The sequence below is a fragment of the Lepidochelys kempii genome, chromosome 2, assembly GCF_965140265.1.
Source record: "Lepidochelys kempii isolate rLepKem1 chromosome 2, rLepKem1.hap2, whole genome shotgun sequence".
NCBI classification, from domain to species: Eukaryota; Metazoa; Chordata; order Testudines; family Cheloniidae; genus Lepidochelys; species Lepidochelys kempii.
Window position 1 is genome coordinate 167,759,272 of NC_133257.1, and position 26,055 is coordinate 167,785,326.

General features: G+C 41.3%; 1 protein-coding gene across 2 annotated transcripts in view; it reads left to right on the plus strand.

Annotated features, from left to right (window-relative positions):
• DDC (dopa decarboxylase) overlaps positions 1 to 23,537 on the plus strand; it is a 116,926-nt gene extending 93,389 nt beyond the window's left edge. For both annotated transcript variants that reach the window (XM_073332727.1, XM_073332726.1), the window contains 2 exons: positions 5,395 to 5,496; positions 18,746 to 23,537. In XM_073332727.1, the coding sequence (XP_073188828.1) occupies positions 5,395 to 5,496; positions 18,746 to 18,955 (312 nt within the window). In that variant the 3' untranslated portion in view covers positions 18,956 to 23,537. The remainder of the gene's footprint in view (positions 1 to 5,394; positions 5,497 to 18,745) is intronic.
• Positions 23,538 to 26,055: the final 2,518 nt, after the last annotated feature.

Sequence of the window (26,055 nt, forward strand, 5' to 3'; positions counted from 1 at the left end):
TTTACAAAATGGAATATCAACATACTGCAAAGTAAAGAGTTTAAAGAGGGTGTATTGGGGCCAGGGGGAAATCACTGCCAAGAATTTTTTGGGGAGAAAATTGTGTGTTTTGGAAGTAAATTCCAAGATGTGGAGAGGACACCAGGAGGGCAACAGCAAATAGCATAGGAGAATGAATAAGAGCACTCAGGATTGTCCTATAATCAATTGAAATGTGAGACTCAAAGCGGAAATGAGTCCATTTTTAAACCACTTGAGAGTAAGCTAGTACTGTGTTGCTGTAAGTCATGTAAAGGGGTCATGAGCAAGTAGAGAAACTTAGCTTTCTGTCCTGTCTGTTATATCCATTCCATAAGTATATTTTTAAAAGTCATGTTTTTACCTATGATCCCCTGGATGTTCTGATTCATTTATTCAAATACATCCCCAATAGCTTCAAAAGAAATTGGATCGAACATACTTTTTGCAATAAACAGTTCTTCTGTGCTTCACCAATATTGGACACTGAATTCTGCTTAAAACTATCAGTAGAGCTTAAGGACTAGCTGAAAGGGAATAGAGAGTAGATTGCTCTTCTCTGTCTGCAGCTACATCACCTCAGGTGGTGATCTTTCCAGTCATATTTTCATAAGCTAAGTAGGCTTGGGCTGGGTCAGTAATTAGATCTGAGAACTCAGAGGGAAACCTCATGTGCTATGTAAAGTGCTATTGGTGATTCAGTAGATGGCACCCTTCCCAGTACTGAACCCTTGCCTGAGCATGTTCTTGTGGGTCACTGTGCTTTTTGGAAATGCCATCTTTTTCATGAGTGATAAAACCATTTGTTAACGATTTTGTGGCATTTTTCCCCCCACAAAATTAAGGGTTTAACCTTGGTGTCCTGCCCAAATTCCAGTTCAGAGGAAAAAACAGTCCTTGCTCCAAAAATTTGCAACTGAAATTGAACAACCAGGACAAATACTGCACTGGGGTGTGATTGTGTGCTGCCCTTCGCAGAGGTGAATGCAAACCTCACAGCCCAGAAAAAGGAGAGTATATGAGGGCAGGAGGGGATAGTGGGTAAGACACCTTTTGTGTCTTCTTGATTCTAGAGGGTCCATTCAGCCTTTGGAGGGCTGCCAAAGTCAGGCAGCTCAACCTGACCTACCAGTGAGCAGCTGCACCACCATGAAACACTCTGTAGTGCTATGCTCCCCACCCCTTGTTGTCTTCAAGCCCAGGCCCAGCACACCCATGACATCAGAGCTTACAAGATAGTGCTTCATAAACCAGCCTGGGAAATTAGTCCCTGCATGGCTCCAGGGCTTCTAGTTTGTGTATGGACCCATAGCCAAAATCACACTACAGATCACTGATGAAGGTGTAATCTCATAGTGCCATTTTTTTTTAATTAAATGAATTTTCATTGAAAGGCTTCACGGGGGGGGGAGGGTGTTTAAAGAGGGATTTTAATGAAAAAGAGGGTTGTTGTTTGGGGGACAAAAGGGAGACCGTTGCAAGCATAGAGGGGAGACTGAAGAAGGTGGCCTCAAGATGAGAATGGGGGAAGCAGCAGTAGACAGGCTGTGGCTTGTGGAAAGCACAGGCAAAAGAGGAGGCAGAATTGTACAGAATTTGAACAGGAAGACCATACCAGTGATAGTATCTGAAGTGGGAAGTGACCTGGTCCAAATGACGGGAGAGAAGGGTGATTTTGGTCATAATATTTTGGATGGTCTGGGAAGGCTGCAAGATGATATTCAGAGAAGGCAGAGAGGAGAAAGTTGCAGGAGGCTAGGAAGAGATGAGCATGCATACAAGAGATGCTATGTAAGTTTGTGTGTACACAAGTATTACTGTGACTGTAACACTTTAGGCAATCTCCCATTAATATGCTAAACCATATCAGCTTTTGAAGGGTTTGCAGATGAAACTAACATAGACAGTTCAAATGCCTTTACAGCAGGGGTTTTCAAATTTTAAACTATGTGGAAAAAATCTTAATAAAGAGAGTGTCTCGCGAGCCTACCTCTCTCCCATTCATGATCTCATAAACTGCCTCCCTTCACCATTCACAATGACACAGACCACCTCTTGTCCCATTCACAATCAGATGGACCAGCCCCCATTTTTTTTTGCAGTCCCAGAACACGCCACTTTCATATCCCTGGTAAGGACAGCAGTTGCTTAGCTGGAAAATGTTAGGCAAATATTTTTAGCTGCTTTTAAGGAAATGTAGCAGCTTGAAATAAAAAGACAACCTGTCGGTAGGCCAGCCAGCTAGGAGCAAGGGCTCTTACCATTATTATCACCATTATGTGGCCCATGCCCCACAGTCTGAGAACCTATGCTCTAAAGGAACTGTACAATCTCTGTGGAAGAACAGTACCATAAACAGTAACAACTACAGGGTTTATTGTATTTAAAAAATGAAATCAAATTTTAAAACCTACATTAAAATTATGTTAGGAGCATGGTAGGACTAAGGCTTCAAAATGGAAGAAATTTGGAGGTAAGGCATTTCTCTCCTTCAATAACTACTGCATTTGTATCTCAACATAGCAGGAATCTAAGAACAGTATGTGATCTTCCCTCCCTGGTGAGTATGCCCTCAGTTCAACAGACAGGGCTTCATTCTCACAATTTTCATATATTGCTCAGAGGATTGAGATGCTATGTGAAAGCAATCATGAGCAATTCTTCCTGGTTCAGCAATGCCGGCCTTTGGCAGCTGTGATTAACTTAATTGTATAGCATGCTGAAACTTTTGGGAAATAAATAAACAGTAGTCTCTCCTGTTCCATTGTGTAAAACCCAAAGCATTTGGCGCCCCCCAATGTCTTTACTGATTATTGCTGTTATTAAAGTTCTCCCTTGGGTTAAACACAGTTGTACTGCAACTTTTCTTATTACTTCCATAGCATCCATTCAGGAATGTACCAACTTCAACCATTTTGATTTTGTTTTGATTTCTGCTTATTTTCTTCAAGAGATTTTATTTTTATTGTCTAGCAAACACTTTAGTGCAAAATCGGACAGAGATGTCATCCAGAAAAATGTATAATAACTATTTGGGGTTTTCTGTGAAAACTACTTACAATGAGCTAAATCCAGAACACTTTACTAAGTTTTTATTCAGTTCTTACTTAGACAAAATGCCTATTGTGTTCAGTGAGAACTTTGTCCAAGGGCAGAGTAAAAAAGTAAAGATTTCAAGATTTTGCCCACTACATTTAATTATATCACACCTATTAAAGCACATACAACACAGAACAGGTGAAATTCTGTCCCCATTAAAGTCAAGAGGAGTTTTGTGTAGAATATATGTACAGGGCCCTTGTGTCCTGATGTACACCCTGTTCTGTGGAGTTTATGGGGTGTAATTTGGGCTATAGACATAGAATATATGGTTATATCAGGGTACAGAATTTATATTACCATACAAGATATAATGTACATATATTTATATATTACTTATATCTTTCACAGTCATGAACCCATTGTTGTTTATATTTGGTTGTACCTACATGCCTCAGACAAAACTGGGGTCTTACTGTTTTACAAGACTTGATTCGTAGTCAGAACAGCATCCAGTCTAATTTAAGCCATGCCATGATGGAACAAATGAATGTAATAAACAGTGGGGAGGAAGTAGCAACAGCAGTAAGAACAGCTGATTCCACAGGCTATCAGTGTGCATAATCCGAAAGTTCTAAATTAGACAAGGTTTGTCTATTTTAAGAAACAAACATCAGAAAGCTATAATTAAGATTGCAAGAGGTCTCTCACTATAATTTCTGGTTTTACTGGTTTATGACTTTTGGAAAATCTCCTTATGAGCTGAAACATTCCACGTTTAACTTAAGCCCAGAGCAATATTTTTGTTTGATATTTTCCTTGAACTTTGAAAAACAAAGGGTGGAAGGCAAAAATACACATGATTATTTTGTGGAATGGATACTTAAAAAAAAATTATGGCACTTCGAAACCAATTCCTCCACATGTGCCGAACCATTCTCAGTGAGGAGTAGTCATGGTGTGCAAAAAAATTGTAACTCCAATGGTTTGATTTTCAAAGGCCCTGAGCACCTGTAGGTCCATTGAAAGGGAGAATTGGGTGAGGGAACTGCTCTTTGAGTAGAACAGGCAGAAACAGGACACCTATTCTTTTACTGTCAAATGCTGCTGCTGCTCCATCTACAGGCAGAAAAACTAGGAGTTCATATAACTCCCTAATGAGGTTCCAACCACTTCTTCTCTTCCTTCAGATTCCCATACCTGATGATTCCTCACTTGAAAGATGAACTGGAAGGATGGGAAGGCCAACAGGGTGTTATGCTCGCACATACTATCCCTAGGGTGACCAGATGTCCCATTTATATAGGGACAGTCTCGTTTGGGGGGACTTTTTCTTATATAGGTGCCTATTACCCCCCACCTCCTGTCCTGTTTTTTCACAGTTGCTATCTGGTCACCCTAACTACCCCTTACTTAACCTCTGCTCCTTAGGCTGCTAAATATATACTTTCATATATAGAGCATGCATAATATCAGTGGTGGAGTTGCTCTAAGAACCTTAATTTTGTCATTTCCTGAATTCTGTGTGTTTTCAGTTTGCAACCTTAATACAAATTTTTGAAGTGTATGTGTGTGTAATTTGGGAGGAAATAAATGTTAAGACATTGTTTGGATGTTAAGACTTCCCAGATCATTACTAATCTACATACTGGTATTTTTCTTGATATGTCTGATTTCTAAAATAAACAGCAACTTCTTTACACACACACACACACACACAATGTACTTGGCCGCACTGGAGTTGGGGGAGCACTTCAATCCCATTTTAGGCCAGGATAAAAGAAAAAGTTATTACTTGGAATTACTATTATTTATTATTAATATGACACCATAAATTGGAATGATATTTTACAATGGTGTCTAGATACTATGGTGACAAGCACATTAGAAATGCCTTAATAGATACAGTGTGCCACAAATGCCAGACAAGTAGAAAGATCTCTGACCTATAAAGTCTCTAAAAGTTATGACCAAGATGTAAATTAACATGAATAGACAAGTATCAGGGGGTAGCCGTGTTAGTTTGTATTCACAGAAACAACAAGGAGTCTGGTGGCACCTTATAGACTAACAGATTTATTAGGGCATAAGCTTTCGTGGGTAAAACACTGCATATGAAGAAGTGGTGTTTTACCCACGGAAGCTTATGCCCTAGTAAATCTGTTAGTCTTTAAGGTGCCACCAGACTCCTTGTTGTTTTTATGAATAGACAGAGTGTTAGTATGTGGCTTTTTAGAAGTTTTTGTAAAGGGTTGAATGTGTGAACAGATTAATCAAAAAATAACATTTGCCAATCTGACTGATACAATATAGACTTTGCTCTCTTTCTCTCTCTAGCATGTAAAACTGTCACATGAATTTGAAAACTTGGTACTTCAGGATAAACGATTTGAGATCTGTGCTGAGGTCACACTGGGACTGGTATGCTTCCGACTAAAGGTAAAATAGCAATGCCTTCTAATGTTCCCTCTTGTTTTTTGAAGCTATTGATAGAATATATTGCACTGGATTACATATTATTATAGATAACCTATTTATTTATTTTAAATTGTAGAAAACTCTTGATACACTACATAAACCAAAGAGGATCAAAGAAGCAATTTTGAGCCAGATTATTTTTTTTAGCATAAGATTAAATTTAAAGAAATCCTAGCATGTTATGGTATGGAAATGCACAGTGAAAAGGCACCTGAACAACCATAACACTGCCCTGTATTGACACTATGTAATAGCCATATGATCAATGCATTTTAGGATGTAGATTAAACTGGTTTTTAAAACCAATGTTTGTTCATAGTGTCATTATAGAGCCTGGTTAAGATTGTTTGGGTGCCGAAACTGTGTTTTGTTTTAATCTTAAATTATTGAATGCACTGTTAACCTTAGTGCCATCTTAATATGTGGAGGGCAGGTGTATTCTGGGAACTTCTTTTAGTGTGGGGTGTTTTTAATTATTAAAATGTCAATCATGAACACTAAACCAGAAACCCAAGAAAGTTACCATATGTTATTTCTTATAATTTGAAGATGAGAACCATCAACAATAAATCTTTTTTTCTTAAAACTTTTAGAGCCAGATTCATCAGTATGCTCTGGGTAACTCTGGAGCAGTAGAAAGCAACGAGTGTGCATTAACCTGTTAAATTAGACTTATAGTTGCTTTGCATCACCAGATCATCACATATGAGTCAAGATCAATTGGTGAATCTGGCCCTTAATTTGCAATTGGCTTAGTTATTCAGGATTCAGGATATCTTTTAAAAAACCTTTAAAATATATAATTTAATTTGGCAAATAACATTCCAGAATATGAAAGCAGAATTTTACTATTTTATATTTTATATTTAGAATTTTATATTGGAAAGAAAAAGATAATATTAACTTTTTTTTGTAAATGTGGCTATCTATAAAATCCCGGAGGCGAGCTGGACCACACTGGATCAAGATGTGAGTGATAGCATAGAGGAATATTACTGAGAGAAGAGGGTTCTGTGGTGGTGTTTAGAGTAGGGGAAAGTGTCAGGGTGTGAATGTGAGAATAAGGGGATACAGGGAGATCCAATGGCAAGGGTAGAGGGAAGAAGACCAGGGAGACATGCATGAGACATGAGTGATAGGTGGGAAATAGGCAGGGGAGTCCTGTGTTGAGGAGAACAGAGCTGTGCATGGGCAGAGGCCTGGGGTGGGGAGCTAGTATAAAGACATCCACACTTGAAAGACTTCCAGTGGCCCTTCTCTTTTGGCTCCTCTGAGTACCATACCAGTACTACAGGGGCAGTCCATTAAATCAGAGGCATCTCTCAGGGACTGGTCTCCTTCCTCACACCTTATGTCCCACCATGGGCCCTCCTGTTTGCATAGCACCAGTCTCTGTAATGCAACCCTCATCCCCACATACAGCCGTAATTTTGCCCAGGGCAAGTCTGTTTCCCTCTCCCCCTCATACGTAGTCCACTCTCCAGACACCATAAAGCAGTACTGTGGAGAGCCAAGAAGAGGCAGGAAGTGGCCACAACGTGGAAGTAAGTGAGGCCGTTAGAGGACCCGGAGGAGAATGTGGGGAGATTGAGCAGAGGGAAGCAGAGGTCCTGGGGTGGGGAAGGGGGCTGCGTTAGGGAGACAATACTACCTTAGTGCTAGTGCCCAGTGAAGTGGAGACAGCAGTGCCATGGACAGCCTTTCAAGCACAGATATACTCAGCCAGCATGGAACCCTGGAATCTTTAAGGAGCAAGGACAGCTGGGGACAATTTATCTCCCAGTGAGAACTCTTGATGCATGAGTCCAATCTCTCTCATACCACTGACTCATTAATACCAATAGAATTGTAGCATGGAAATTAGATATGGAGGAAGGCTGATGATTTGCTGTTAACTCTGACATCATAGTAACTAGAGCTGTTGACCAGAATCTGTTTGTACCCTATATAATTATAATTAGCGACAACAATAGTTAATAACTTAGCTTAATTACAACCTAATTTATCCAAATGTAGCCCAAGCACAGTGAATTTTAACTATATGTAAAGCTTAAAGAATCTGCATTGTTTGTTAATATAGTTCAGAACAAAAAAAGTCTGACTGAGTGCTAAGTTTCTTAAAGGACCTAATTTACATTATTATTCATAAACCAATTAACAGATTTACTTATAAACATTCAAAATTCATTCTGTACTCAGAGTAAATGCTGTACATCTGCTGTACAGAGTAAATGCTGAACACTCAGTATTCTTCATACATCATAAAAAAGGCTGCATCCCTGCTTCAAGTGCAAAACTCAATTCAGTGTTAACTAATTATGGAGCTGGAACTGGTACCTTAATGAGCTGAACTGGAACACTGAATATGAACAACACAGAGATTCCTTGTTAAAAACACTTAAATGTGGCTTTTAACTTTTCTTAAGACGAACAAGCAAGTCCAGCTTCTTTTGATGGCATGATGTTATTTTTCAGACATTACTTTCTTGGTTGTTCAATTGTCTCAGTTACCTGGGGTTTGATGCAACTGGTTGAGGAATCAAGATGAATGCCTAACAATGAAGGTTTCAGCTGAACTGAGCTGGGGTAGTAAAGTAGTTTCTTTTGTACCTGTGCTGTAAATAAAAAAGGATACCCTGCTGGTAGAACAGATGCAACATTGTGGAGTTTTTCTGATTAGCAAAGGCCTGTTAAAGTTCTGAATATTTTTTTCTTCCTAATAATAAGTTTTTCAATAGTTCTGTCATAAATATAAAGGGAAGGGTAAACATCTTTAAATCCCTCCTGGCCAGGGGGAAAACCCTTTCACCTGTAAAGGGTTAAGAAGCTAAGACAACCTTGCTGGCACCTGACCAAAATGACCAATGAGGAAACAAGATACTTTCAAAGCTGGGGGTGGGGGGCACAAACCAGGACCAGAGCAGGAATGCAGGTCAGAACTCCTGTAAAAGTCAGTAAGCAATCTAGTTAGATATGCGTTAGAGTCTGTTTGTTTAAATGGCTGATAAAATAAGTTGTGCTGAATGGAATGTATATTCCTGTTTCTGTATCTTTTTGTAATTTAAGATTTTGCCGAGAGGGCTTCTCTATGTTTTGAATCTGATTACCCTGTAATTCATTGTTCGTAAGATCCAAGGGTTTGGGTCTGTGTTCACCTATGCAAATTGGTGAGGATTTTTTTATCAAGCCTTCCCCAGGAAAGGGGGTGTAGGGCCTGGGGGGATTTTGGGAGGAAAGATGTTTCCAAGTGGGATCTTTCCCTTTTATATTTGTTAGACGCTTGGTGGTGGCAGCAATAAAGTCCAGGGGCAAAAGGTAAAATAGTTTGTACCTTGGGGAAGTTTTAACCTAAGCTGGTAAAAATGAGCTTAGGAGTTATTTCATGCAGGTCCCCACATCTGTACCCTAGAGTTCAGGGTGGGGAAGGAACCTTGACATGGTGGCAGAGCGGTGGGATTAACTTGAAATCATTTTGAGATCAATTTGAGATTTTTTGAACCAGAAGCACAGATTTTAAAAAGGGAGTTTTTTTCCCCCTTTGGGCTGTTGGAAAGCAGGTTTTAAGCTGAAAGCCGTGAGAATTTTTTTGTCTCTGCTTGGGGGCCAGAGCAGAGACAAAAGGGAATTGTCTTTTGTGAGCTGGAGTTTTCTCTACCTAAAGGCAGGGTAGTTAAACCTCCTGCAGGGAAATTCACAAGTCTTCACAGACTTGAAGAGGTGGGTTGTTGTTTGTTTGTTTGTTTTTTTGCTAAGAGCAACTAGAGGCTTTTTCTGCCTATTTGCCTGGAGAAAAAGGTGTTAGTTTTTTTTTTTTTAAAGGATCTTTCTGTAGGCTGACAATCCCTATCAGAGAACATAAGTATCCGGCTACAGCACAACCCTTTTTTTTTTTTTTTTTTTTTGGAAAAGGCAAGTTTTGTTTGTTTGTTTTATTTCTAAGTCTCGGGTGTAAAGTTAGTGAAAAACAGAGAGGCAAACATGACAGAGCCCAAGGCAGAAACAGCCAAAGAGGCTGCCCACAGGAGAGCTATGGAGACAAAGGATAAAGAATGGAAGCATGCTCAGGAGGAAAGGGAGGCTGCCCACAGGAGCGCTATGGAGGCAAGGGAAAACGAAATGGAGGAAAAGGAAAAAGAGAGGAAGCATGCTGAGATGGAGAAGGAAAAAAAGAGGAAGCATGCACTGGAGATGGCAAAGGCTGAGCGGAATCTACTGGATAACCCTAACCATCCTTCCCCAACAATCCACAAATGGGAGCGACTATGTCCACAGTATGATGAATCCAGTGATATTGCTGAATATTTTCTCACCTTTGAGAGACTGTGCACTCTCCATAAAATTCCTGAAGCTCACAAGATGACCACAATGGTCGCAAAGTTAACTGGAAGAGCTCTGGACATATTCAATAAGATGCCTATTGATGAGGCTTCTGACTATAATAAGTTCAAGGATTTGGTTTTAAAGCAATTTCAGATTACATCTGAAACGTACAGAGTAAAATTTCGAACCCTTAAGAAAGGGCCTGGACTAAGTAATGTGGCTTATCTAAACCAGATGAAGGATCTGTTAGATAAATGGGTCCAAGGAAGGAGTGTCACTAGCTTTGACGGAATGTGTGATTTGATAGCTCAGGAGCAATTCCTGACTATGTCCAAGGAGGAAATAAAACAGTGTTTATGGGATAAGGAAATGGACTCAGCAGAAAGTCTTGTTTCTTATGCTGATCAATACAAGCAGTCCCAAACCTCCAGAGAGGCGGGGCAAGCCGGAACAAAATGGGTGGAGGAAGGAGAGAGGAACAACCCTGGTCGCAGTTGGAGCGGATACCAGAAGGGACACCCTCAGACCACCCCCTACTACCGGGGGCAGCCCAAGGCCCCAGCTACACACCAAGGAATACTCCAGACACCTTATCATCCTGCCAACACCATTCTCCAGCAACTCACCTCGTCCCAATGACCCGTCAGCTGGAGGATGTTCTAAATGTAAAGAGCTGGGGCATGTAAAGGCCAACTGCCCCAAGAATCCCAACAGATTACAGTTCATTGCACTGGAATCACACCAGAGGTCCTCAGGCCCAGATACCTCCCAGATACCCTCAGAGCAGAGGGAGACTGTGAGTGTGGGCGGGAAGAAGGTCACCGCATGGAGGGACACCAGAGCACAAGTGTCAGCTATCCAGGCTTCCTTAGTGGACGCCAATTTAATCGACCCAGAGATCCAAGTGACAATTCAACCCTTCAAGTCCAACTCTTTCAATTTGTCTACAGCCAAGTTGCCTGTCCAGTACAAGGGCTGATCAGGAACGTGGACTTTTGCAGTCTGTGATGATTATCCCATCCCCATGCTGTTGGGGAAAGACTTGGCCAATCATGTGAAGCGAGCCAAGAGGGTGGGAATGGTCACCCACAGCCAGGCTAAGCAAGCCATCACACTTAGCTCTGTTCCGGAAACTTCTACCAGGACCCGGTCAGAGGTAATGGAACCGGACCCCATGCCAATGTCTGCAACAGCAGTAGTGGATCCAGTCCCAGAGACCCAGTCAGAGCCAGCCCCAGAACCGGCGGAACAACCAGCATCAGAACCATTGCCAGCACTGAATCCTGGACTTGCAACTCCAACACCAGAGGGCCCCACCGAACCTGAACCGGTAGCAGCCGATAACCTCACACAAGAGGCTCAGCCGGAGCCTGAACCTGAACATAGTGCACCAGCGGAGAGCAGTTCACAATCAACGGAAACAGCCCCATTCCCTACATCGCTTCCAGAGGGACCAAGCCTAGATCCACAATCCAATGAGGAACTGATGTCTCCAGCATCAAGGGAACAGTTCTAGACCGAACAGGAAGCAGTTGAAAGCCTCCAGAGAGCTTGGACGGCGGCACAGAGCAACCCACCACCTCTCAGCTCTTCTAATCAATCCAGGTTTGTTGTAGAAAGGGACTTTTATACAAGGAAACTCTTTCTGGTGGACACCAGGAAGACTGGCATCCTCAGAGACAGTTGGTAGTTCCAACTAAGTACCGGGTAAAGCTCTTGATCTTAGCCCACGATCATCCCAGTGGCCATGCTGGGGTGAACAGGACCAAAGACCATTTGGGGAAGTCATTCCACTGGAAGGGAATGGGCAAGGATGTTTCTACCTATGTCCGGTCTTGTGAGGTATGCCAAAGAGTGGGAAAACTCCAAGACCAGGTCAAAACCCCTCTCCAGCCACTCCCCATCATTGAGGTTCCATTTCAGAGAGTAGCTGTGGATATTCCAGGTCCTTTTCCGAAAAAGACACCCAGAGGAAAGCAGTACATACTGACTTTCATGGATTTTGCCCCCCGATGGCCGGAAACAGTAGCTCTAAGCAACACCAGGGCTAAAAGTGTGTGCCAGGCACTAGCGGACATTTTTGCCAGGGTAGGTTGGCCCTCCGACATCCTCACAAATGCAGGAACAAATTTCCTGGCGGGAACTATGGAAAGCCTTTGGGAAGCTGATGGGGTGAATCACTTGGTTACCACCCCTTACCATCATCAAACAAATGGCCTGGTGGAGAAATTTAATGGGACTTTGGGGACCATGATACGTAAATTCGTAAATGAGCACTCCAATGATTGGGACCTAGTTTTGCAGCAGTTGCTCTTTGCCTACAGAGCTGTACCACATCCCAGTTTAGGGTTTTCACAATTTTAACTTGTATATGGCCGCGAGGTTAAGGGGCCATTACAGTTGGTGAAGCAGCAATAGGAGGCGTTTACACCTTCTCCAGGAACTCACATTCTGGACTTTGTAACCAACCTACAAAACACCCTCTGAACCTCTTTAGCCCTTGCTAAACAAAACCTACAGGATGCTCAAAAAGAGCAAAAAGCCTGGTATGATAAACATGCCAGAGAGCGTTCCTTCAAAGTAGGGGACCAGGTCATTGTCTTAAAGGTGCTCCAAGCCCATAAAACGGAAGTGTCGTGGGAAGGGCCATTCACGGTCCAGGAGCACCTGGGAGCTGTTAATTATCTCACAGCATTCCCCACCTCCAACCGAAAGCCTAAGGTGTACCATATTAATTCTCTAAAGCCCTTTTATTCCAGAGAATTAAAGGTTTGTCAGTTTACAGCCCAGTGAGGAAATGACGCTGAGTGGCCTGAAGGTGTCTACTATGAAGGGAAAAGTGCTGGTGGCGTGGAAGAGGTGAGCCTCTCCATGACCCTTGGGCGTATGCAGCGACAGCAGATCAAGGAGCTGTGCACTAGCTATGCGCTGATGTTCTCAGCCACCCCAGGACTGACTGAATGGGCATACCACTCCATTGACACAGATAATGCTCACCCAATTAAAGTCCAACCTTACCAAGTGTCTCCTCAAGCTAAAACTGCTATAGAACGGGAGATCCAGGATATGCTACAGATGGAGGTAATCCACCCCTCTGGCAGTGCCTGGGCATCTCCAGTGGTTCTAGTTCCCAAACCAGATGGGGAGATACGTTTCTGCGTGGACTACCATAAGCTAAACACTGTAACTCACCCAGACAACTATCCAATGCCACACACAGATGAACTATTAGAGAAACTGGGACGGGCGCAGTTCATCTCTACCTTGGACTTAACCAAGGGGTACTGGCAGGTACCTCTAGATGAATCCCCCAAGGAAAGGTCAGCCTTCACCACATACGTTGGGCTGTATGAATTTAATGTACTCCCTTTTGGGCTGCGGAATGCACCCGCCACCTTCCAAAGACTTGTAGATGGTCTCCTAGTGGGATTGGGAGAATATGCAGTCACCTACCTTGACGATGTGGCCATATTTTCGGATTCCTGGGCAGAACACCTGGAACATCTACAAAAAGTCTTCGAGCGCGTAAGGGAGGCAGGACTACCTGTTAAGGCTAAGAAATGTCAAATAGGCCTAAACAGAGTGTCTTACCTTGGACACCAGGTGGGTCAAGGAACTATCAACCCCCTACAGGCCAAAGTGGATGCTAACCAAAAGTGGCCTGTCCCAAAGTCAAAGAAACAGGTCCAATCCTTCTTAGGCTTGGCTGGATATTACAGGCGATTTGTACCGCAATACAACCAAATCGCCGCCCCACTGACAGACCTAACTAAAAAGAAACAGCCAAATGCCATTCAGTGGACCGAAGAGTGTCAGAAGGCCTTTAACCAGCTTAAAGCGACACTCATGTCTGACCCTGTGCTAAGGGTCCCAGACTTTGACAAACCGTTCCTAGTAACCACAGATGCATCTGAGCGTGGTGTGGGAGCAGTTTTAATGCAGGAAGGACCAGATCAAGAATTCCACCCTGTAGTGTTTCTCAGCAAGAAGCTGTCTGAGAGGGACAGCAACTGGTCAGTCAGTGAAAAAGAATGTTACGCCATTGTCTACGCTCTGGAAAAGCTATGCCCATATGTTTGTGGACGGCGTTTCCACCTGCAAACCAACCATGCTGCGCTACAGTGGCTTCATACCACCACAGGAAATAACAAAAAACTTATTTGGCGGAGTTTAGCTCTCCAAGATTTTGATTTCGACATACAACACATCTCAGGAGCTTCTAACAAAGTGGCTGATGCACTCTCCTGTGAAAGTTTCCTAGAATCAACTGGTTAAAATCGTCCTTGAGATGTGAAAAATATTGTTAGTCTTGATATACTTGGTAGTATATTTAGAGGTGCATGTGTCTTATTAACTCTGTTTTCTCCTCGAGCTCCAGGAAGAAATCACAGCCAGCATTTCACCCTATCTGTGATTTGGGGGGCGTGTCATAAATATAAAGGGAAGGGTAAACACCTTTAAATCCCTCCTGGCCAGAGGAAAAACCCTTTCACCTGTAAAGGGTTAAGAAGCTAAGACAACCTCGCTGGCACCTGACCAAAATGACCAATGAGGAGACAACATGCTTTCAAAGCTGGAGGGGGCAGAAACAAAGGTTCTCTCTGTCTGTGTGTTGCTTTTGCCGGGTCCAGAGCAGGAATGCAGGTCAGAACTCCTGTAAAAAGTCAGTAAGCAATCTAGTTAGATAAGCGTTAGATTCTGTTTTCTTTAAATGGCTGATAAAATAAGTTGTGCTGAATGGAATGTATATTCCTGTTTTTGTGTCTTTTTGTAACTTAAGGTTTAGCCTAGAGGGATTCTCTATGTTTTGAATCTGATTACCCTGGAAGGTATTTACCATCCTGATTTTACAGAGGTGATCCTTTTACTTTTTCTTTAATTAAAATTCTTCTTTTAAGAACTTGATTTCTTTTTCATTGTTCTTAAGATCCAAGGGTTTGGGTCTGTGTTCACCTATGCAAATTGGTGAGGACTTTTATCAAGCCTTCCCCAGGAAAGGGGGTGTAGGTTTTGGGGGGAAAGACGTTTCCAAGTGGGCTCTTTCCCTGTTATATTTGTTAGACGCTTGGTGGTGGCAGCAATAAAGTCCAGGGACAAAAGGTAAAATAGTTTGTACCTTGGGGAAGTTTTAACCTAAGCTGGTAAAAATAAGCTTAGGGTTTTTTTCATGCAGGTCCCCACATCTGTACCCTAGAGTTCAGGGTGGGGAAGGAACCTTGGCAAGCTCAATGGAAGGTTTTGAGGCATAGGGCTTGTGGAAGTTATTGCTGACATGAAAAATATTTTTAGACCTATTTTCTCATATGGAATAAGCAGACACAGAGAATTTTGTAGGTCTGGTGACAGCTGTGAAGTGCTCTATCTGTACTTTCAAGGAGCATTCCTGGTGAAATGGAGCATGGCAACGCATGAATTGTCACATTTGATCAGACCAATGGTCCATTTAAGTCCAGTCTTCTGTCTCTGATGCTCAAAGGAAGGTGTAAGACCCTCATAATGGACAATTATGAAATAGTGGGCAGATGCTGGATGTCTTGGGCACTTTTCAGAATAAAGACTTGGCTAGAGCAATGCTAGATTCTTTAGCAACCTGGAGGCAACAAGGCCTTCAAGCCCTCCTCCTTTTTGGATTTTACCACTGTTGCACAAATGTTTGTATGAAGGGCTGCCCACCATTGTCTCTGTGGCTTTACTCACTTTCTGAATCACTCTTTCAAAATCAAGTTTTGTGTTTATCAAATTCCCAGGAAAATCCCCTTTAGATCTAATGTACCCGCACCTCTTCTCTATTGTTCGTGATGGGGGATTGGGGTGATAGTGCCGCATACCGAGAAAGAAAACTTGATGCAATATCTAGAGATAGTGAAAAGTTTAATTTTTTCCCTTTTGTTTTTGATTAAACTTTTTTCGTTGTCTTGCTTAATTAAAACTTTTAAATCTCTGCATTTTTTCCTTTCACACTATTGAACAGATGCACTAATGATGCCTAGGTATCATATGGTAGAGTGCTCTCCAAAGGAAAAATCTGGGGGCTAATGTGTCAATGGGTTAATTTTTGGTTTCCTTGTCATGACTGCAGATGAATATGAGAAAAGTTGGTCAATTTCTCTGAGGGGCAGGAAGAATAATGTCTTATTAAAACTGACATGCTCGATCAGTGCTGGCTACTTGCCTCCCAAAGCTCTGGGAGGGGATTAGTCCTCACTAACTTCAATTTGATGTGACACCAGAGTGTCAAAGCAACCCCTAAGAGCTTCTGTGGGAATATAAGAGAAAAAAGATGTGCACAGCTATTTTTCAAGAGAGCAGTAACTTAACATGAGATAACTGAGACCTAAATGCTAATGCTGTGCTGTTGAATGACATGTTGAATATAGAGGGAAAGGATCATCAATTTTATGATGGATTATCATCCAGAACAAAGAGATATATATGTGCCCAGGACAGAAAGCTCACCAACAAAAAATTGAGTGTGAGATTAGTTGTCTTGGTGATCAGTAGTGAGAGCGCAGTTCATGTTTCATCATGATTTTCTGCAGAGATAAGGGTCTGCCTGCCAGGAGTCAAACTTCCTCAAAGTACAGGGTAAATTGCATATAGCATTTTGATTTGGGACCGTCTCTATTATAACATGATCAAAGGGTGTGTGGAAGAAGACATTTCCCACTTGTGACAGTAGGGAAACTGTCAATTACCTTCCGTATGTTTTTTTTCCCCCAAAAGGGCAAAATTAGTTAGGCTTGCCACCGTGTATAGTACTGAAAGAACTATAGCATGTGTTCTAAAGGGGAGGTTTTCAAAAGCACGTAAGGGAGTTAGGATCACAGGTCCCACTGGACTTGTGTTCCTAAATGTTTTAGGTGCTATTGCAAATCTGCCCCTGAAAGCTTTGCAGATTGATTCAGTTCATTTCTGAATTGCCTGTGTTCTGACAGCAGCAATCTATGCCTCCCGTGTAAACCTGTTTCACCTACTTACCGGGCAGCAGGACAGAAGCGACTGAGGGAGGAGTTGCTGCATAACCTCAGACGTATCTGTGCAAAACAACTGCCAACACTTGAGGTCAACAAAGGCTACCCTGAAAAAGTACTGCAAACTGGTCCGCAAGGTTCAGGGTGTAACTCCAAGCCTGCTGGTATAAGAGTTAGGTACATTCCCCTAAAAGGGCATAATAAAAAGACATAGAAAAGTATGCAGTAAAAACAACCAGGAATGGGTCCCTTTGGATAGTTTGTGCATGTTTTTTTAAAAGATTAATTTAAAACAATTTATTTCTCTTTGGAAAAATCTGTTTTCAGTCCCAAACCTGAACTGATAAACATGGCCCTTTCAAATGTTTGCCTGGGAATGACTCATATGACTCTAGTTGGGTCGAAGTGGGAGATCAGACCTCTCAAAAGCACTGCTTGGAACATTAGGAGTTGGGACTGGCACCACACTGGTCACTCTCAAAAATAAAATCCTACCACTCAGCCATGGAGAGTACAGAAGGCATTTCAAGGTGCCACTGCAATGGAAGGAAGCATAATCTAATGATTCATGCATTAGAGACTCCTTCTGTGACCTTCAGCAAGTCATTTTAACCTCCCTGCCTCAGTTTCCCTATCTATGGAAAGCGGATACAATCTAACTGACAGTGGGGAGAATTACTTTATTCATATTTCTAAAAAACTCTAATGCCTGATAAGATAATCTGTATAAGATTCCAGCACTGTCACCTGTTTTTTGTGTTACTCTGAAGCCTAGAACGTCCATAGAGTCATTTGTCGTGATGGAAACAACTACAAGCAACTACAAGCAACAAACAACTACATACTACAAGTTGATAGCTTTATGTTTAGAATATTACCAGGATGAATCATGACAAGAGTATATTGTCTCTTACTGTCCAACTTTTAAGTTCTCAGCCATTTTGACTTTACAAAATACAGCTGTGCAGTGTACAACTACTATGAAGTATGCAATGTAATGTATCTATGCCATGCTAAGAGTCCTAGACCATTGGGATGTCAAAGAAAACTCAATCACCACCCTTACTCTACAGCTAATTTGCATTTCATTGTGTGAAGACTACACAGATGCTGGATTACTTGGCCCAACTGCCACATCCATTCCACACAAAATACCCCAAACACACCTAGGCCCTCGCTGCAACATACCTCTTATCCGCCACTCTCACAAATTATCATGAAATCATCAGCACCATGTACACACACTCCCACCTCCACTCATATTTCCTATGAAACCATAAACTTGAGTGGCAAAGCTGCAGGTCATCACTAGTAGGTATTATATGGAGGAACAAGTTCTCTAACAATGCAGACTTTTTTTTAGGGTTTCTGCTACTATAAGCAAAATTCATACCTTCACTTTAAGCCTTACATGAATTTGGCTTAACTGCCCTCCCCCACCCAGTCCTTTCTATCTTTATGTTCAAACATGTCTTCAATGGGAGTTGTATTTGAATAAAAACTGTAGGATTTAGTTCACAAATATTAATATTTCATTGCAAAACTTCTTCCTAATTGTCTTTGATTAGCTCTTAAAATATTAGAAAGGCAGTTACAATAATGAACATTTTTATATAAAATTGCAGATATTGATGACCTCTTCTCCCCCAAAACTTGTCTGCCATCAGAAATGCCCTAGACCACTGCTTCTCAACCATTTGGTGTCCATGATTCACAAAATGACTGAAAAATTATCCCATGACCCACTGTATTCTCACAAACTTTTGGTGGCAAAGGATTGAGGAATTTGGGTCATGGGAAGAAATAATGGGTGGAGACTAGTGCTGGTATTATAGTTAGGTAGACAGTGCTGGTTGGTGGGACCAAGAGATAACAAACCAGCATTTAAAATTCATGTTTATTGTTTACAATTATTTCAGGGCTCTAATGAACTGAATGAGGCACTTCTTAAAAGCATAAATGATGCCAGGAAGATCCATCTGGTTCCATGTCACCTGAGAGAGAAGTTTGTGCTACGTTTTGCCATTTGTTCCCGCACAGTGGAGTCTGTCCATATCCAATTTGCCTGGAAGCACATCTCAAAGCTAACAACTGAACTTCTGAAAGCACAGGACAAGCAGCAGCCATAAGGAATGTGGGTGAGGTGAGGGGTGTTAACTTGGCAGCATGGAGAAAATCAATTTTCTTTAGTGGGAGTGGGAATTATGAGGGGGGAAATGTAGCTATTGATATTATATGGCCCAGCTACACTAGCAAAATTACTGTCAGCAAATTGTGTTGTACCATGGTTCCTGACTGCATTATACCATGATTTGGACTTAGTGATTTATAGATGGAACCAGGCGGTGCTGTTGCGATGTTAACAAGCAGTATTATGGCCCTGTAAAAATCAGGGCTGTATGGAGTTCTATAAATGGTTTTAACACTCTTTGTTCTTGCCTGTGTAGACAGGACCAAATTACCTTATTATAATACAGTTAGAGCACTATCCTATTACAGGTCTATTTGTTACCATGGTAGTTTTGCAAGTGGCCCTTGGAGACACCTGCTTTCCTAGGTGGCAGAGCCAGTGGTAAGAAAGGAATTAGAGGAACTCTAATAGCTCCTAATGTAACAATTTTCTATGTAGATTCCTCTACCTTCCTTTAAAAGGGGTTTGTTATTTGGAGGCAGCCATCCTCTTAAAATGCAGTGTTCTGCATATTGCTAATTCTGTTTGCCTACATAGGTACTTCTATGGCTTACATCAGTGTAGTATCTGACTGCCTAACTGGTGCTGCAAGAACTAGGGAACCAGAAACACTTTTAAACTAAGGAATATGCACATTTTATTTGGATTTGACTTCAATAATAAAATGTTTATAGACCTGATGTCACTGGAATGTAGTGCCAGCCTTCTGGCAGGTAGAAGAACCAACTCAAACCTTTAAATAGTGAAAACAATAGGTATTTAAATTTAAAGGGGTTTGTTCTCCTGAACCCAATAGGGCAAGGAAAGAATAGACTGTTTCCTCACTCCCACCTCCCCTCCCCACACACCACCACTTCCCACAGTGTAATTCTTTGAACATGTAAGAATCCACTCCACTTAGATGAAAAATTGACCTAAATCCAGAAACCACGGCTCAGTCCAACTAGCTGGATGGGGTTCTGGGAAGAAGCAGGGGTGGAGGAACCCACTCTGCCTCCCTGGGCTGAAGTATATTCTATGTATCCTTATATCCCCTGTACCCTGTTTGGGAAGGGAGAACAGGAGAATCTGCACAGACTGAGATCATTTGGCCCTTTCCCCAGGCACCCCATTCCCTGCTCTCATTTGCTCCTTGGGGGTACATATTCCCTCTACAATCTTCCCATTTCCTCCCTGTACCTGGATCTGCTGCCAATGATCCTACAGTGGTCATGCTTTAAATGTTTCTGTTGATTTGATAGACTTTGAGAGACATTTCCTACAAATTGGTTGAAATGTTTTAAGTGTGAGTGATGTATTAAAATAAATTTACATTGAAATGATTTTTAAAAAAAATCATGAACTGTTAACATCTCAGAATATTGAACAGCAACATTATCAAAGTACAAATGTACTTTCTATCATTTCTACCATTTGAGTACACGTTTGTAATTTCCCAGACTGGACCATAAAAATAGCCTGGTCAATGTTGTTCTCATATTCTCATGTACCAGCACAATGCTACTGTTCTGGGATTTCTAACACATCAAATACCATGTTTTACAACTTTTCATTAAAAGTAAAAAAAATTAAATCTTGAAAACAGATGTTAGGTTTACACATATTTAAAAACAGAAAAATTACATTTGAGACTAACCTACTTAAATCGATATCATACTTACAGCAATGTAAGCCTAAAAAATTCATTTGCTCTGAAGCCACATAGATGACCATTAATTACTATGTCATATCTGAGGCGTTGTTCATCATATAAATTATTATTAACGATTAAAAGGGGATTGGGCTGTCTTTGAGTTATATTTTATGTTGAATTAAAAAAAATCAGTCTACTCCAAATTGATACATCTTGAAATGCTGTGTAAGGATTTCACCTGTAATCGTAATTTGTGCACTACCTGACTCTTTTCATGAAATTACCATATTGCCTCTGTATTTCTAAATTCATTTCTGAGGAAATGATTTACGTGAAGAATAATCTGTAAACTATGTTGTGTGACATGATGCTATATGGTCTTTAAAGCAGCTAATTTATGTGGTGTAATGTGTAACAAACCTCTTAGACATAATACCACTGTAACTGTGATTGTAAAATGTTGCTTCTGTTCCCACGTTAGTCAAAGATGATTTATTGTTGTATTACTGTCCGTTTTTGTTCCATCCACTGTAACTTTGGAGTATGAAATATTACTTTCAGAAATGTAAACCATAAATATAATTCAAGGTCCATGTTGAAAATATGTGCCTATGATTCTGATAAACCCACAGAATAAAGGAAATGTGCAGTTCAAGCACTCCATCATTATGTTACCCTATAAAACTTAAATATTGCCAGGGATGAGCCCCAGGACCACTGACCTTATTAAGACTCTTATTTAAAATATGAATTCCAGACTGCCATTTCTGGGGTAAACTAAAAGAATAAATGGATATCAAAGGAGCTTGAATTCCCTTGATCTGGATGTTTTAAAAAAAATGATTTCAAATGCAACGAAGAGAAGGAAGATATGGTAAATCAGTCTGAAACACCAGGCAACATTCAGACAGGTGATTGAGCCACTGTGCAAAACATTGCTCTTGGCTACATTATTATCAATTCAGAGTAACTTCACTGACTTAAGTGGAGTTCAAGTGAAATTTTAAGGGTATATGTAAGCACAGAATGTGGTGCACTGTGTACAGATGATCAATAGACTGAGTGAAGCTGAGGATTTTAGCTGTCATATTGTTCCTCTTAAGTGTTCACTTAAAAAAATACATTATTCTGGTCTCAAAACCAAGGAAGCCGCTTTGTCTTCTGGCTTTCTAGCCAATAAGTCTCCCATACGGAAATAATTTTTACAGGCTTCACATTAGAAAACACTTGTCTGGTAACCAGAGAAGAATTACAGCTCCTCCACCAGATGGACCAATGTTTTTGTGAGGTAAGTAGATAAACCGCTCTGTGCAGGACAAGACAGGTCAGATTCTGATGTTGGATATGGTAGGGTAAATCCAAGATAATTCCACATAAATCAGTGGAGTTGCCTGGGTTTACTACTGTAACTGAAATGAAAACCTGTCTCATAGTAACTGAATGGGAAATGCATAAGGGAAGGAAACACTGCACGGAGCATGAATTTTTACTAGACCTGGTCAGAAAATTTCTGACAAAATGAAATTTCATTGAGAAACAAATACATTTTAACCAAAAAGTTGTTTCCATGCAGCTCTAATCCAAATACTAAGTAATCATTTTGAAAAAGTATAGCCATTTTTATAACTGAAATTATTCTAAATGTAGTAAAAAGATTTTTAAAAAATTAAAAAGAGATTTTGCTCCAATTGCTTTTTTTAAAACAAGAAGTTAAAGGTCTGTAGATTTACAGTGCCCCTTACTTAGCACCAAGTGGAAATCTATGTTTCATATTTACTTGTTTCTAAATGCCAGGGGTGATGTGACTTGTTATAATTCAAAAGAAAAAGGTGAAGGATTTTTTTCACACCTTCCTGTACCCTATTTTCCCTTGGAAGGTAAAGGGTGGGTAGTTAAGGAAGGTATTATTGTTGCCTTGAAGTGCTGACATTACTTTATTGCAAAAAATATACTTTGCCATGTAATCAATTTAAGAACAAAAGCATCATTTGTGAAAACTAAGTGATTAGAAGAAACACCATAACCATGGTGTTACTCTTATGCAGCTATAAAATCCATTTGTGGGTGAAATGGCTTCTGGAAACCAATGCGGGGTCAATGCATGAACCCAGATCCGTTGTGCCTTTTCTTCAAAAGCTGACACAATCTGTGCTGATTCATGTTGTTTAACATTGATGATGACTATGAAGCCTAGTAAGAGCACTTTAGCAGAATATCCAAATTCCGCAGAATATCCAAATTCCACAGAATATAATTTAGCTGCTGGATGAGGGGGAAAATAAAATTAATCAAGCAATTTTGAATAACCTTTTGGATTTTTCTTAGCTAATACAATATGTACATTCTTACTGTGATAGTAGATTCAAATATATTTTATTACCTATTATAATATATTCTAAAACACTGATTATTGCTAATATGTAATACACTTGACTGCTTTAAAATTATAACAGTTCTACTGTTGCCCTCTTGCCTTCTAGTACTAAATTCTGTTAATCAGTTACTTTTCTTTGTTGTAAAACTGCAAAGGTACCATGTTCTGTGAGTGTTATCAATATTACTTCCCCCCCCCATCCCATCAGTTTGTCATCTATAACCAGCTAGACACCCTGACACTTGAAATGCTCAAGGACAGGAGCTAGAACATACAAGTGAGAACAAAAAAGTTGAAAAATGGAAGATAAGGGGGAAAAAAATCTCACTAGAATAACATAAATGATGGTTGGTGCCTAACTAGAATACACGGAGTGGCTTGACTTTGGTTGGAAAATGTTTAGATTCTTGGCGTCTTTTTGTTGTATAATAGAAAGCCTCTTGTACTTGAAGTCTGTATCCAAAGCCTATTAACCAAGCATGCAGAGTTTACGGACAACATTAATAAACAAAAATGAAGTAATTTGTATTGTCTACTTTTGTTATTAACCCAGCCTTCTCCATTTTATACCTACCATCAAAAGTTTAAGGGTTTCCAACTTCCTTAAGCAGCAGCAGCTCTACTGAAGTCAATGCACCTATTTTCAGCAGCAATGAATTTGACTCCATATTTTCTTTAGAGGTGTTAACTTGCAAATCATAGTTCCCATAGGACCCTCTCTCTTTTCTCAGACCACTCTGAAAAATCCTGACAATAAACAGACTTTTCATGAATTTGCATCCATCTCTGGACATAGGTGTAGTTACCATTCTGAAAAATGTAGAGCCACATGTTGATCTTCTACTGCTTCCTGTAATCCTGCAAGCTAGAGATGGTATTATACCCAGTAGGCCAAATTCTGGTCTGAGCAGCAACTTCAGTGAAATCAACTGAGTGTAACTGAGGGGGAAATCGAAGGTAATCGAGTTACAAGATGTAAACAGCAGCAAAATTTGTCCCACTATCACTAAAACAGAGTAGAAATACTACTTCACCCACCTTGTCTCTCTAATATCCTGGGACCGACACAGCTACAGCTACAATGCATAAAATAGCGTAGGACAGTTGAATATGCTGTAGGTCAGAGGTTCCCAAACAGTGGTACATGAATTTGCTGGAAGTGGTACACTGTAACAGCATGGTTGTTCCCTTCTAAGGGTAGTGGGACCTGGGCCAGCCAACCCTTATTCCATAGATAGGGCCTCTTTGAGGAAGCAGGTGTTCAAGGGAGCAGCAGACTAGCTGCGGGATGGTTGGTGTTAATCAGATAGCTACATCCAACATGATAAATCCTAGCTGTTAGGTGACTCCCAGGTAGAGAGAGAGGGCAGGCTGCCTTGAGGAGAATTACAGGAGAGTGGTTCCCTGGAATGGGAACCAAAACCAGAAGGGAGATTGGTGGGCTGGGGAAGCCTGCCTGAGTCATACCAAAGCCACATAAAGGAGACTATGGTGTCCAGCCCTGGAACAAAGGGGAAGAAGTGAGTCAAGGACCAAGGAAAGGTCTGAAGAATACAACTGGAACCTGGAGGGTTGGGGAAGCCTGCTTCAATCACAGCACAGCCCCAGGTAGGAGGCTCGTGGAATACTTTAACCTAGATGAAGGAGTTGATTAGGAAGACAGAGGCTGCAGTGGGACTGGCAGAGCTCTCTGATTCAGAGGGAATTGGCAACCTGAAGCCTTGGAACTAGGGTGAATTGGGAGCTGAAGTTGCCTGGGCCCTAAGTAAAGTCCCCCCCACACACACACACTTCTAGCCAAGACTCCCCCACCTCTCGACCCATTCCCTCTGAGGCCTCGGCCCTTTTGTGCATGCCCACCGGAGGCTTCTCTCTACCATTTTACACACACGCTCACCACCAAACCCCTTTGAATGCCAGCCAGAAGCCCTATCCTCAATCTGGTCTCAGTAGAGCTATGTGGGTGTGACATTCCCCAGGGTACAAGCTAGACTCTCCAGCCCAGGGTTCCTGTTATACTGCTTTGCTAGTGAAAAAGCAACTTTTCCAGGCTCTGCTCTCGCACAGCCATTAGCATGTAAAATCACTCCCAGCAAAGTTACAAGAATGCTTTCCCAGCCACTAATGAACTACAAACAGGGTGACACCAGCAAATTCTTAGTCCTAGCCTTGCACCCTGAGAAATATGAGTCATGTACTGTCTAGCACACTAGTCAACAAGGCAAGCTCATTAATAGTCTGTTATTTCGTCAAAGGAAATGATTATGCACCAGCCTTTGTTAACCTGAGTAGAGATTGCCCAAACACTTGAACAAAAATGTATTGGTTCAGATAAAACAATAAAACAAGTTTATTAACTAGAGAAAGCTAGATGTCAAGTGATAAGTAAGGCTACGATTTAGTCATGGGTATTTTTAGTAAAAGTCATGGACAGGTCATGTGCAATAAACAAAAATTCACAGCCTGGGACCTGTCCATGAGTTTTACTAAAAATACCCATGACTAAATCTTGGGCGGGCATGGGGAACAATGCCGGGGGACCATCCGGAGGGGCCACTGCTGAGGTGGGTGGGGGGGTGCCGGGACCGCAGCTGCTCCAGCCAGCCACGTGGGGACCGCTAAAGAAATAAACAGCTATAACCACAATCTAATTCCTAAACTTTACCAAGCTCAGAAAGATTTGAAGCAAACAGCTTTCTCACGCCACCAGATGCTGCAGGCAGTTCACAGTTCTTAATTTACAGGCTGGATATCCTTTCAGCCTGGGACCACTTCCCTTAGTTCAATGTCCTTCAAATATTCATTGATGTTATGAGGAGAGAGACGTGAGGAGAAGGGTCTGTTGAACGGCCATGTCCAGCCTAAAGTGTACCCTGGGAGCTGTCACAACAGGAAACAAGTTTTCCTATCTTGCAAAACTGAGATTCTGATAATTAGCCCATTCTGCATGAGGATGAAAGTGGGACCTTTTGAAGCTTTTCACAAAACCCCAAAACTCCGACTGCCAATAACCTAGTTATTGGGATGTGGG